Source organism: Trachinotus anak, unplaced genomic scaffold (assembly GCF_046630095.1).
Source record: "Trachinotus anak isolate AG129_WGS33_773 ecotype Australia unplaced genomic scaffold, CSIRO_AGI_Tana_v1 ptg000017l, whole genome shotgun sequence".
Taxonomy (NCBI): domain Eukaryota; kingdom Metazoa; phylum Chordata; class Actinopteri; order Carangiformes; family Carangidae; genus Trachinotus; species Trachinotus anak.
The window spans coordinates 2,730,616-2,745,070 of NW_027273868.1; the positions used below are offsets into that span (position 1 = coordinate 2,730,616).

Consider the following 14,455-nt stretch of genomic DNA (forward strand, 5'->3'; position numbering starts at 1 on the left):
GACAGCAGGCTACAGTACCTGTCAGTCATTCAGTCACTTTATGTGCTGCAGGGTGAACCTAGCATTAGCCTACACTGAGCTAACAGACGAGTTGGGGCGTGTTCGCAGCCTGGCCTCAAAACAGAGTGACCTTCTACGACACATCTCACAGGAGCCTGGTAGGTCACCTAACTGGGTTATATGTTGAAGTACTTCATGGTATCCCCAGATATTTTAGTGAGTCTATGAGCTTGAAAGTCCTGGAAAAAGTACTTGGGCTCACTAGAAAAGTCTGTGTTTGTGTCTGTGTCAGAGTGGGGACAAAAATTTAGGTCACTATACTGCTTTTTGAGACTTAAGACTTGGTTTTAGGGTTCAGGTTACAATTAGGTTTAGGTTAGGTTTAGAGTAAGGGGCAAGAGAAGGAACAAGTCTGTGTGAGGAGTTGAGTGGAGGGTGGGGGTGATTTTATTGCACATATCCACTCATTAAACTTAGTGTATCCCCACAGAGTTTCATGAAGTCAACAACACACAACAGAAAATCTCATACCAGCCTGTTACATTTTTACACAAGGTGCCAGTGGGAGAAAAGATTGGTGCACCAAATAAATGAAAACAGAACAAGAAATGTCAAATATCTGTTTGAAGTAACAAATGTTAACACTGGTTGTGGCAAATGATAAACAAGTGGAAGGAATTTGGAATAATCTGTATAGTTAAAGAATATTTATTGCTGTGATTTGCTTCAACGCAGTGCTCAACAATTGCAGCCATGTCAAATTACTTCACCTACAAAACACCTGGATATAGTTGGTGTACATACACATTAAACATTTAACTGTAATATAACATCATACTAAATGTAACGCAGCATTCATGGTTTTTGCACTCATTTGAATTGCCAGAATAATTTATATCGAATGGATAAGAACAAAATTTTACACCACAACAGAGAGCAAATTTGAACAACAACAAAGAAGCCACAGCAGCTACACAGGCAACAACAATGAAGTCAAGGATGATGGAAGGAGATAGTGTCTGTATGTGGATGAGAGACATGTAACCCAGTTCATCAGAGCTTATAATAATGCAGGTCATTGAGAATACAGCCATTTCATAGAGGAGACAGGCGAATGGATATACCAATGAACATTCAATGTACATTGGACCCGTTTATATGCGACAGCTGTCACTGTCAGTATTAGAAGCCTTCAGATAAAGTCCTGAGAACTGTGCATTTTGTTCAGGGTCTCTGCCTCTGTTCATATACACATTCTCTTTCCCTCTTTAAAGTCCATATATGCACTCTCTCTCTTTTGCTTTCTCTCTGTTACCCTCTTTGGGCTTTCTCTTGAAACGAATCACCTGTTGCTGTGTATTTGCATGCCAGGGCTCATAATGACCAATCACTAATTGCCATGTTTTTTCATCAATCCCAGTGGTCAGTGGTGTCTCTCATTGAGCTTCTTTACCACTGTCCCTCCTAGTTTTGCTTCTGAGGGTGGGGTGGCAGGGTTGTAGCTCTGACATAGAGCCCAAATCCATTCACCATCCTCTCTCTTTTTCTCTTACTCCTCCAGTGTCTCGTCCTCCCCCAGGTCCTCAGCATCTCTCTCCCCCCTCCCCCCAGTGCCCCTCACTCTCCCCTGATAGGCTTCTCCCCACCCCCTCTCCTCCTCTGTCCCTATGCGATGGCCCTGCGTCCTACTCTCATCAACCAACCAGCAGCCGTCTAAGAGCAAAGTTCCAGGGTCGCCGTAGTTACTCTGAGGTGAGGCTAGAAATTTTTGGTGAAACTTAATGGGCCAATTGGATTTGACCTTTTCAATGACCTTTGACCTTCTCCTTTTCCCAGGTATCTGACCCATCAGCCATCCAGAGACCCCCAGCACACCTGATGAGGGACCCAGTATCCACCCTCCCCAAACCCAGGCCCATCCTGGGCGAGACACAGGGTTATAGCCAAAGCAAACCTCAACTCCGTACATCTTTGGTGGGCCTCGTCAGACCGGCCTCAGCTCATGGAGCTGCAGGGGAGAGAGGGGGAGGTGGGGGAGGAGAGCGAGGTGGTGGCAGCAGTCTGAGCAGCAGTCCTCATCACTGTGCTCTTGATCTAGGCTTTCCAATGGCTGCTGAGGTGAGACACACAGCTTTTATTTGTTTTTCAAATCTCTGTCACTGACCCCCTCATTGTTAACCTGATATGCCTGTATTGTTACCCACTGCTTATATATATAATTGCATTATTGTATTATATTTTAAAAATCACTTTAATTACCTGATATGTCCTGATTTAAGTAAATTACCTGACATATACTAATACTTTCTCACTGGTATTCAACTACTGAGCAAATCCCCACATCCCTACAGGATGTATGAGCATTATATGGCGCCTGGAAAAAAAAAAAAAAGACAAAGACAGAAGAAGAAAAACACTATAACATAGACAACTGTGTTGGGCTATATTGGGTGATTTAATAATTATGGCATGAAAAATGAAATAATAACAAAATGGTGCCAAGAGTGTATGCATTGTCCTGAGCTTGTGTCAGATGTCAGGATGTGTGTAGTTAGCTCTGTGAAGTCATGATAGGCTAAGTTAGTTTTGATACTACTGATCTCACCTAGAAAGTGTCACGAGCAAGGACCACACAATCAACAGGGTACCAAGAATACGAGAGCAAAAGAGGAGAAGAGGGTTAGGTCGGTATTCATGAGATTGCTGGAAGATGTGTGGTTGAGATGTGGTCCTGCTTCTGAAATTTCACTAAATAGCTTCAATAATCAAGGTTATAATCAAAGTAGTTTAAGTGTTCTGGCAAAGTTGGCAGTGGCTTTGAAACTAATTCAGGGTTTGAGTTTGCTGCTGACAAACCCAGTTTACCAACATAAATGCAAGAGTGTAAGGTACCCTGAGCTTACTGTCAGTACTGTGAGAAGCAAAATCTGGAGCTCTTGTGATTTAATTCCTTACTAACTTGTGGCACAGGGCTGTAATGCTCTGTATAACTGGAGACAGAGAAGCATTCAGAGGCGCTGTCACCCTTTGATGAAACATGGTTAGAGATGACATGGTCATTGTCTGATCCATGCCTTGGTTGGTCATATTTCTGGGCCAGAATGCCTGCATATGGCCTTCTCCTGCTCCAGCTGTGGGAGTCCCTATCTCTACGCAGTTGGTGGACATGGCAGTTACGCTTAGTGTGGCCTTTTGTCACCCCCATTCAAGCTGTTATGAGGATGGTCTTTTGAGGCAATAGGTCTATGATGTGATGCCACGGTGTTTGAGCTGGCAGGCTCAGTAGTTTTCCTCCGTGCCATGGAAGTGACCATGGTTTCCCAAGCCATCTGTATCCTCTTCCTTATCTCATGCTTGGAGGGCTTATGCATAATCAGAACCACATGACTGAGTACACATGGATGGAGGTCGTGCAAAGTAGGTCTTGAGTGTGGGGTTTTCTTCCAAGTCTGGTGTGCTCCTGCCCTGAAAGGATGCATGTCTCAAAAGTTTATAATAGTCACTGGGATGCTCACAGTGGGAATGTTTAAGAAGAGAATTCTTCTGTCAGTGCTTGATGGAATTTTTTGCAGTCATTACTGACACTGGGAGGTAGTAACTGTATAAACATCTGGACAGCTTTAGAACTGGTCTTCCACACAAATTAAATTTTCTCCCTTTGGGTTGCATGGGACAAGTCAATTAGGTTGTGGTCTAGTTCCCTAATGTAATCATCAATGTGATATATCAGTTGTCTGGGTCAAAGTGTTCAGTGTTCTTTGCTATAAATTTAAACATTTCAAGGCAAGCACACTGTGAAAGTGAAACTAAGATAGCTGGATGAGAGGCAGGAGCTGAGCTGTCATTTCCTGGAAATGCAGAGAGGAAGCTGCATGCCCTGGAAGGTTCTACTCCCCCCTGTGGAAGGATGATCAGAGGTGAAAGTGTCACGTGTCAGTGGCTGAGAAGAACATGAATATCTTAGAGGATAAACTCTGTCTCTTCAGTGACTGTTTCAGATAAATGGGAAGTCAGGTGGTACCTCTGTCTCTCAGTGGAGGTTGAGGAGCTGACTTAATTTATAAGGACTTAGGGTCAGTTAGGAATTGGTCCCATCTTCTGAGTGGAGAGGTAGCCAACCTGTCATTAAGGGAGGAGCATGAATCAGGTCCCCCTTGTGTGAACAGAGATCTAACTCTGCTTAGTGCAGCTATTCTAAATAGCACATGGCTTTTTTATTAGCTGCCTTCATGAAGGAGAAGAGTATTTTGAGCTCTGAGGGATTTTACCTTCTCCTTGAGGGCTGCTTGGCTCTGGAATGCAAGGCTGGTTGGCTTGTGGAAGTTTAAGAGCAAGCACCTTAGCAATCAGCCTTTAGATGCAGTCTGATCATCACACCTTTCATTGAGTAGCAAGCCTATTTCTTTACTGCACTCACTGGAACCTGCTGATACATTGCGGGTAGCCCGGCCTTTTATTTAGGCTCTGTGCTAGGGAAGAAATGAACTGCTCTACACAGGGGGTTCTCAATTGTTGTGACTGGATTGGAGGGTGATGTTAAGTTAGTGTCAAAACAACAACAAGGCAATGCAGTTGGCTATGGTGTTGCATTGGCAGACACCTTGTAGTGTAGCTTACACTGGCCTAACAGTGCAGTAGCCTACACTACGGGGAGTAGCTTCCTGTAGGGAAGGGGTAGCTATGGCACTGTTAAATGGCTCTAGTAGGCATGAAAGACTGGGGCCAGTAAAAGCAAATGCAGGTCCACTATCTGCTTAAAAACTTCAAAAAGCACTAACTGCTATGCGGGGCAGTAACAGTCAGAGGATCTTTCTTAGGAAGTGACTTAGCCTGTAATGCATGGCAGTAACAACAAGATACATAACTTGGGTTTCACAGGGGTTGTAGCACGCTGTGGCTCTATCTCAAGCTCTATTTCTTGCTGAAGCTGCAATACATGGCAGTAACAGCCAACAACAAAACGACAAGCTATCTATGTTTCACAGGGCCGGTGGCATGCTGTGTCTTAATTAAAAGGTTGTGCACTTCAATTAACAGCCAATTCTGACAGCTTTGCTAAATAGCATTGAATATGTGGTATTCAAATGCTAAACCGAGGTTTTCCGTGTTAACATGGATATAGTGCGAGCAAAACGTTATGAAGTAATTATCCTGTTTGTACAGCTGTATTGATTAAAATAGAAGTATATCTGTTCTGTCCAAACACGCATGAGATAGAACTGAAAAACAAGGCTGAAGCCCCTCCTTTGTGGACACACCATTAGTCCTGTTGCATTATGGTGTATGTAAATTTAAGTGTCACTGACATACAAGTTGCAAATTTCATAGGGTAGGGTAAGAATAGCATTGGGCTTGTACTGAAGTTTGTCAAAGCCAAAATTCACTTTCAACACCCCTCCTACTTTCTGTTAATTAATTACCTCAGATTTTTATAAAACTGTTATGAATCCCTGATAAGGCAATAGCATGTCCTTGCCTGTATGTCATACTTCCTAAAAGTATGTTTTCTTTTCTTTGTGGGGCTGAAGTAGAAAGTATTACATTTTTCACAGTAATCATGCTGCTGTCCCATGCATCTCCTTTAATCCAGGTGCATCATTTCTGTCGCCTTGATGATCCACCTGAGCCCACCCCACTGGTGACACCACCGCAGTCCTCAGATGATGATGAGGTGATGATGATGACATTTGTGGCTTTTCCTGTGGCTTTAAAGCTGGGTTATTTATTTAGAAAATGTGTGTGTTGCGTACATTTACAGGATGTATGTACGTATCTATCACCGGCTGCCAGCCCACCTCGGACTCTGGGCGCAATTGGGATTGGCTCATCATCACCTAGAGAACAACCCCTCCACCCTTCATTCCCGTCTCCAAGGAAACAGCCCCGCCATCCCTCCTTCTCGGCCCCTGAGGGCCCAGCCACCCTTTCCTGCCATCTGCCTCCCTACTTGAACACGGAGCATGCTCAGTCATGGCCCTCCATTAACGTGAGTAGAAAACAATGAGGATTACATAAACAGAGTCCCTCCTCTTCTTGTGGGGAAACTGACTCATTGCAGCAGTCAAAATAGACAGAACCCAAAACTAACAATACACACCAGACCACCAAATGGCATTCCACTATAAGCAGAAATGTGTAAGTACAATCCAAAAAGCATTAACTTAAGGATAAAGAGGGTGTATAGCATACTATCATTAGAGCTTTCTGAGGAAGATAAAAAAAAATGTTATTTGAAAAACAAAACAAATGTATCTATCTAGAGAGATATACAGTGGAGGAAATAATTATTTGATCCCTCACTAATTTTGTAAGTTTGCCCACTGACGTAGAAGCGAACAGTCTATAATTTTAAAAGTAGGTTCCTTTTTACAACGAGAGACAGAATATCAAAAAGAAAATTCAGAAAACCACATTATATAAAAGATATAAATTGATTTGCATTTCATTGAGTGAAATAAGTATTTGATCCCCTGCCAACCATTAACAATTCTGGCTCCCACAGACTGGTTAAATACTCCTACTCCTTAGACACATTGAAAAAAAACTTGTTACCTGCAGCAAAGACACCTGTGTCAAACAGTCGCCTGTATAAAAGACACCTGTCCATGCAATCAATCAGACTCCAAACTCTCCACCATGGGCAAGACCAAAGAGCTGTCTAAGGACATCAGGGACAAGATTGTAGACCTGCACAAGGCTGGATTGGGCTACAAGACCATAGGCAAGAAGCTGGGTGAGAAAGAGACAACTGTTGGTCCAATTATTCGAAAATGGAAGAAACACAAAATGACCATCAATCGACCTCGTTCTGGGGCTCCACGCAAGACCTCACCTCGTGGCGTATCACTGATCATGAGGAAGGTGAGAAATCAGCCAAGAACTACACGGGAGGTGCTTGCTAATGATCTCAAGGCAGCTGGGACCACAGTCACCAAGAAAACCATTGTTAACACATTACACCGCAATGGATTAAAATCCTGCAGTGCCCGCAAGGTCCCCCTGCTCAAGAAGGCACATGTACAGGCCCATCTGAAGTTTGCCAATGATCACCTGAATGATTCAGAGAAGTCTTAGGAGAAAGTGCTGTGGTCAGATGAAACCAAAATCGAGCTCTTTGGCTAGATCGAGCTCTTTGGCATCAACTCCACTCGCTGTGTTTATGTGTTCGTGTTCAAAGTTCCAGAAGTCCTGATGGCTTGTTTTAAGGATCAGTTTCTGAATACAGGCTGTATGCATTTCTCTGTGGACTGAGGCTTTGATATTTTCACGGTATTAATATAGAACCTAGATCTGCTTGCGTCCAAAAACATGGACATCTACCTTTATACAATGTGGGACCTAAATTCTGTACTTGCTATGCTGTATATAGGTATTTGAACAACAAGACATCCTCTAAGATGCTTCTACATATTATCAGTAAGAAACCTAATTCCCTATCAGGCATACATCTTTTTACATAAATATAACAACAATGTTATATGTTGGTTTCCTGTCTGAATCAGCATGTGGAGTTGCTTCTCTCTGCAAAGGGCAGATGATGGTATGGGCATTGGAAACTTTTAAAAAGATGTTTCAAAAAGCATTGTCAGCAGCTCGGAGTATGTGCTCAAAAAGTGATATTTTGTTAACAAAATACTACAAAACAGAAGACAAAATAAATCCCAGGCAATTCAAAAGAAAAAGAACCTAAGCCTTAACAAACAAATTCTAAAACTGCAGCCTCACAGCAAGCTGCCACCTACTCTCTCTCTCTCTCTCTCTCTCCTTTGACCACTGAATGGCTTACATTTAATCTTCTTCACCTACATGGAGCATACCATCCTCTCAGGTAAGTATGGGGGTGAGCTAAAATGCTCGCCATCCCAAGCACCCCAACCCCACACTACCACTACCCACACTAAATTATCCTAAAAGGACCTGATAGCACACACCTGTTTCCTCTTTCTCTGGCTGAGCAGCTAATTAACCCCACTCAGACAGACAACTGAAAATATGCAAAGTGGGCTGACCCTTCCGACATAAACCACACAAAATATCTCCAAACTTATATATAAAACAATCAAACCCTGGAAAATTAATAGAAACATTTACTCAAAATATAAAATACTCCACCAATGATAACACATAACACAATGATAATGTGGGGGATCAGGGCAAAGTGAAAAGGGGATGGAGCAACCTTTTCACACAGCACTATGTCACTTTTAAGTTCTAATTGTAGTGATGCTACTTCCTTTCATGCACCAGGTCTCAAATCTCACACAGACACATAGCTCTTTCCATCAATGTCCTGCCATGTCTGAATAAAGTCATATTAATGTAAAAGTCTTTTGAGTCACTGTAACATATGATATATATTTGAATGTCTGAAAAGGGCTTTTGATTAGATTGTGGGATTTTGCTATCATTTGAGGATCAGATTTCACACCTGTGTTTTCCTTTGTCTATAGTTATGGATGGAGTCAGAAGAGAGTGCTGCTCGCAGTTGTCCTTTGTGTCAGCTGACCTTCCCAACTGGTTATCCGGATGACGCCCTCATCAAACACATCGACTCCCACTTGGAGAACAGCAAGATCTGACTTTTTTTTTACCAAGCATTTTACACCCATTTTCACTGGAGATGGGAACCAGACCCATTTTGATTGTTTTCTGTTTAGTTTTAGTCCAGAATGGTTTAGTGAGGCTTTCCTCACTCTCTATGGATCTCACCTGGCCTTCTAGTTACAGAGCAAGTCTCTCTTTCTACCCTCCAGACTCAAGTGTTTATCATTTAATTTCCAAATTGTAAATCTTTTCATCTTTGTTCACCAAAGGCATACAAACATTGCCTAATATCTCTCACAAAGCACCATAGCAGCAATTCTGCATCAAACAGTGTTTTTTTTCTCCTTTCATAATTCATCATTTGTACAAACACCTGAGTGCTGAGGTAATAGCAGAGGTAGAAAAGACAATAGTGTCGTGAATCTCAGATTCAGTATCATGGAGAGGAGCTGCTGAAGCTCTGTTGGTAACCACATGTATGCTGGTCTGAGAGCACGTGCAATGTCAAAAACCTGTTGTTTTCATGTCCCAGCATTCATCAAAGCACCTGGATGTCACTGCTTTAATTTTGTTCTGGAGAATGAAGATGAAAATGAAAAAGATTTTCTGGACCTGCAATGAACTCTGAACTATTCTGAGGTGAATTTTTAGTTAGAATAGGTAATTTTAGTAAGTCACATTCACCTGATTCCTAAATACATGACACAAGCTACAGAATAAGCCATGGGTTAAGGGCAGTCTAGAGAATACAGCGAATACATCAGGACACTGATGACAGCACTTGGGGCTAGAGGAGTTGCAAAACAAATTACATGTAAAGTCAAACATGTGAAATGGTCCAAAGGTTAAAATGTGATCTAATAAAAGGATTGGAACTACAGAATAAACAGCACCTACTGCCATCTTCTGGTGTAGTAATGAAAGTGCCTTGCTGAAACCACAGCCTTTATTTTGAAAAGGCAGACACTATGGAAGCCCATATTTTCCACTAAAAACATTTTTCCCTCAAAATTGGTACCTTGCACATTATTATGACTCAGTATTTCATATGAGAACGTTAGCATCTCAAATGATTTATTCTCCACTTCTTTTGATCAGTCCAGTTCTTTTTGTTGTATATATGTTTATATCCATTATAAATATATCATAATCAAATTATGAGAAACATTAAAAATTATTTATTAGATATCTCATGATAACGCATCATAATTAGGCGTTGGTGTCTTTAAATGTGGGACATTTTCTCATAATTATGAGACTGTATCTCATACTGTACTTTTTTAAATATTGTTTTTTCATATAATTACCTCTCTTCTGCGGGATATTTAATAATTTATGGAGTAAGTCTTAATGTCTAACAATTAAAAATACTATCAAATATTAGCATATGTAATAACAATGAGAAACTTCATCTCTTTCCTGTCATGATAATAAGACAGCATTCGTAATTATGGGAAACCTAGACCTATAATTTATGATGTATCTAATGATTATGACTTAATATCGTTGAAGTTCATGATTATGAAATAGCATCTCATAATATGAGATCTATTTATAATCATAGTATGTGGTAAAGATGTATCTATGTATATATTTTTATCTATAATTATGTAATGATATCTAAGACTATAAGAGCCGCTGATTTATAATTATCACGTTATAATACATAATTAAATAAACTATGAATTGGTGTGGGTCATAATTATGACTTAATATCTCACAATTATGGAAAAGTCTCCAACTTTCTCCACTACAATTACGAAATACTCATTATCAAATAGTTATGTTATCTTAAGGTTATCATAATTTATTATTCATATCAATAATCTAATTCCTCAATAATAATGATGTTGTAGCACATAATTATGTGATACTATGTCATAGTTATGTGTTGAATTATGAGAATCACAAGACAAAGTTTCATGAAGTTTCTTATGAGCATGACAAAAACAGAGGATATGGAGGAAATGGCAAGAAATTACAACTTAAGATGTTTTACAATCCTGTTTCAAGTTTTCACAAGAAACATTCCACACCCATGACTTTACATACTTGGTTTTTGAAAAACAGCTCCACAGGGTTCCTAACAGTACTGAAACTACACCTGCAGTGACAGCAGAGAAAATATCACAATAAACGTGTCAGCATTTGTCATCACATGTCCATTACATCTGGGCGACTGGACATTTTGACTCTGTGTTAAAGTGTTAAGGATGAAAGCCAAACTTTTATGCAAAAAAGTGAGAGGATCTAATATGAATGAATCAAAAATAATCTTCACTATAACCATGCAGAGAGCCGTGCCTGGGACAGCAGAGATTCTTTGCGTGTCTCCTGCTCAGTGGGAGTTCCAGTATGATCAGTCGAGGGTTCACTGCCTTGCTTCACCAGAACACTTAGCTGGGGACACTCCAAACTTGACTCAAGTTTTTTTCACTAAACAAACAGAAAGCCATGGGAGGACAGAGCTGACTCCAGATCAGCCTCTGAGGGAATACAACCTCCTTTTATTACATCATTACAATTCATTGCAAATGTCTGGCAAGTGAAGTCTTCATCAACCTACCATTAGGAATGGGAACACAGGCCACATTTTGACCTCTGTGTGTGTCTGTAATGTAGTTAGTGTACGCACACTGTGTAGGTAAGATACCCTAACTACCTCAGCATTAGCTATTTCATACTGTTGCAGGCACAGGTGAAACCACTATCCATTCACAAAAAGTCAAAGTGTTTAAAACTGGGGATCAGTCCTGCAAGATGCCTGACATGACACTTCAAGGGTTGGTGCAACCAAAGAATGAAAAAACATATTCTCTGGCTTGCCCCTGGTGGTACTGAGCCATGCAGATTTGCTATGACAAAACAGTCAACTTAAGGTTTATTTTCCATCTTATCCCTGAGCTTTTAACTGCATCACATGGTAAGATGCTGTGATGCTGTGATTCAGTGGATGGAGTTTACCAATTCCATCTGCTAATGAAAGCCATGTCATATAATTGAAAGCTCTTAAAAAAGTTGGTAAGTGGACCTTCATTCGTGACTGTTTTTGTTGAATGATAAAGGTTAAGAATAACCTTGGTTTGGTTTAACTTGTTTTGATGTAGTTAAACCAACATGAAAATTGGAGTTGTACAGTGGAGATAAATGGAATTTCATTCATAAAAAAAAAAAAAAAAAAAACCTTTTTAAATTAAATTTATTTCCGGTTGTAATCTTCTGGACAAACCTTTATTGCTTCAAATCCGATGGTCTGTGTTTGTTGAATGCTGTCCACTCTATTCCCTAACAGAAAATATGGACTTAGAACACTTGATTTAAATGCTGATGCACTGGTGTACATAGTAACAAAATGTAAAATATTACACCAATTGAATTAGTATATTGTACATAAAGTAGAAATACTAGGTTAGGACTATGACAAGAGAAATAATCTCTTTATGGATGTGTTTCTCCAAAATATTAATCTTAATCTTATCACTTTAACTTCCTGGGCAGTGAAGAAGGGGAATCTTTCTTTTTTCTGGGAATGTTTAAGAGTGAGCAGTTTGCTCCTTTACTTTTGGTGCTAAAAGTAAAGCACCTTTGTGATTTGGGGATTTGGAATTAGCCTTAAACAACTACGATTTATTTCAACTTAAGTTTTAATTTCATAGCCTCAACATTGGTTCTACTGGCTTTGATAACATTGTACACACTAAACGCATTGCTAAGATCTTTAAAAATGATGACAATTCTAAAAATATGTTCAATGGGAGGACAAACAGTTTTGCAAGATTATCTAAACCACATTATTATTATTAGGTAACAAGCCAGAGCATCTACATTCATGTCCAAACCACTGACCACTATAACTGTTAAGATTTCAGTCTAAAGTGGTGGACTGACCAACAGACCTACATTTCTGTCCCTAAAGCTTGCTGCTGGCTGCTCATATGGCTAAAAATGTTGAATGAATCCTTTATTGCACGGGAAAACTACACAACTACACACAACTACAACACTGCAAACTGTGTTGATAATTTCACCATTTGCCTTCGTTTTCACTTCCAATTAAGTTTAAGCATTTCTGATTATCGGACTACTCATGTTTGTTGCCCCCCACCCCCCAGCCCATATAGCAAAATGAAGTTTCTGTCCCAACATATGCTGGGGCCCTCAGCCCAAGTCTGGTACTCCCACATCTGGGCAGATTCTGGTTGTTATCTTCCAATGTTGTCCCACAGCTGCAAGATTTTGTGTGTGTGCTGCAATTGGTCCAGATGTGGAAGTAGCATCATGCCGTATGTGGGCCAGATTCTGGTCATGGAACCAGGCATATACTGGGCCAGAAGAAAAAAAGGATGTGGACCAAGTATGGGTTGGATTTTTTTGTTTATTTTGCTGGGTCATTTGACATTTTTCTTTCTTTTTTTTTAAGCAAAAAGTGTTCCTAGATTTGTGGGTACAGCTTGTTATTATTAATAGGAATAATGGCCATAACTATGAAAATAAAACCTAAATTGTAAGGGTGTGTAGTTTTCTTTTAAAAGCAAAAGCCTGCATGGAGTCCATGACTGCTTCCAGCTCCACATAAGCACATTTCCTCAGACCTTAAGGCATCTGTATGTTTCCAGCAAAGTGCTTTTTTGCTTTTGACTGTGGCCTTTTGGAACAGAAGAGTGGAAGAGTTTCACATTTACCTTCAGACAATTCTTCATATTAACTATTGAACACTAAAGTTCAATCATTCATTCCCTGGAAGTCTTGGAGGTGGAAATTCGGAGGACGGGGGGGTTGGGCAATAGGAGGCCTGAAATATGGATAGACAGAAATGCAATGATATTTAAAGAACAGTGAGTCTGCAAGTCTTCTAGATTACACACATGCAGATATTTACCCCAGGATGAAAGCTGGCAACACAGTTACACATAACATGTCTCACAATTACATCTGGGAACTACAGAAACAGCAGAGAGAGAAACCTTTGAAATCAAAGAGCTCTCTCTTCTGTCATGGTTGAATATCTGGGTAAATTGAAAGTTGCTGTTACCTGTACACTCTGGTTTATAGATGCATGTAGCACATGTTACTTGTGTCCAGACTTGCAGATATAATTTGATGTTTGGAAGTGTTGGGAGGGGAAGCTGACATATTTGCCTGTGTTAGTAGGGCTGGTTGCACTCAAGGTCCCAGAGGAGATTTCAGTGAATTAAATAAAACAGGAATTCCTTTACTGTATCACAACTAGTTTACATTTACTTAGAGGCAAGATAGAATTTTTACAATATTTTTTGTGGTTACTGTTATAGTAGATTTCAGTTCAGTGTTTATAAGCTTCACTGACAAACTGATTTTGCACTTGATTCTTTTAGCATTGTTTAAATGGGGATTTCAACGCAGTCATCAGGGGACGATATTTGTCCCCACGTTGTGATGAATACCTTACTCTTACTTCTGTTTACAGCGTCAGCAGGAGAGCAGAACGCTTTTCAAAAAATAAATCATATGTTAGAACTGCGGATGGGTTTGAGGTGTGAATGATCTCAATAAGTACAAATAAATCAGAGGATAATTTAAATGAAAAACTTGTAATGACTTTTAACTTTCGTTAAGTGTTGAAGGTCACACACTGATGTGGTCTAACATTATGTGCACCAACCCAAGAGACCAGTTGTACAATGTAACCGAGTACACCTAACTCTGCACTGTACTTCAGTACAAATTTGAGGTATTTGAGTATTTACATTTCATACTACTTAATTTCTACTCCACTATATTTACAAGACAGCTTTAGCTCTGCTACTTTATACATTTTACCTACACAACATGCAAATGCAGTTGTAGATAAAAAATACCTCATTTAGCACCTCCAACAGCTACAACAGTAAAATGATACTTCAGCATTAGTAATAATCAAATATAATATTCA

At 40.0% G+C, this 14,455-nt stretch overlaps 1 protein-coding gene across 3 annotated transcripts in view; it reads left to right on the forward strand.

Moving 5' to 3' along the window:
- The window catches only part of LOC139634776 (TANK-binding kinase 1-binding protein 1-like), a 29,534-nt gene extending 19,300 nt beyond the window's left edge, over positions 1–10,234 (forward strand). For all 3 annotated transcript variants that reach the window (XM_071501422.1, XM_071501421.1, XM_071501420.1), the window contains exons 8-13: positions 52–158; positions 1,562–1,752; positions 1,837–2,118; positions 5,591–5,671; positions 5,759–5,986; positions 8,451–10,234. In XM_071501422.1, coding sequence (XP_071357523.1) covers positions 52–158; positions 1,562–1,752; positions 1,837–2,118; positions 5,591–5,671; positions 5,759–5,986; positions 8,451–8,579 — 1,018 coding nt within the window. In that variant the 3' untranslated portion in view covers positions 8,580–10,234. The remainder of the gene's footprint in view (positions 1–51; positions 159–1,561; positions 1,753–1,836; positions 2,119–5,590; positions 5,672–5,758; positions 5,987–8,450) is intronic.
- The last annotated feature ends 4,221 nt before the right edge of the window (positions 10,235–14,455 follow it).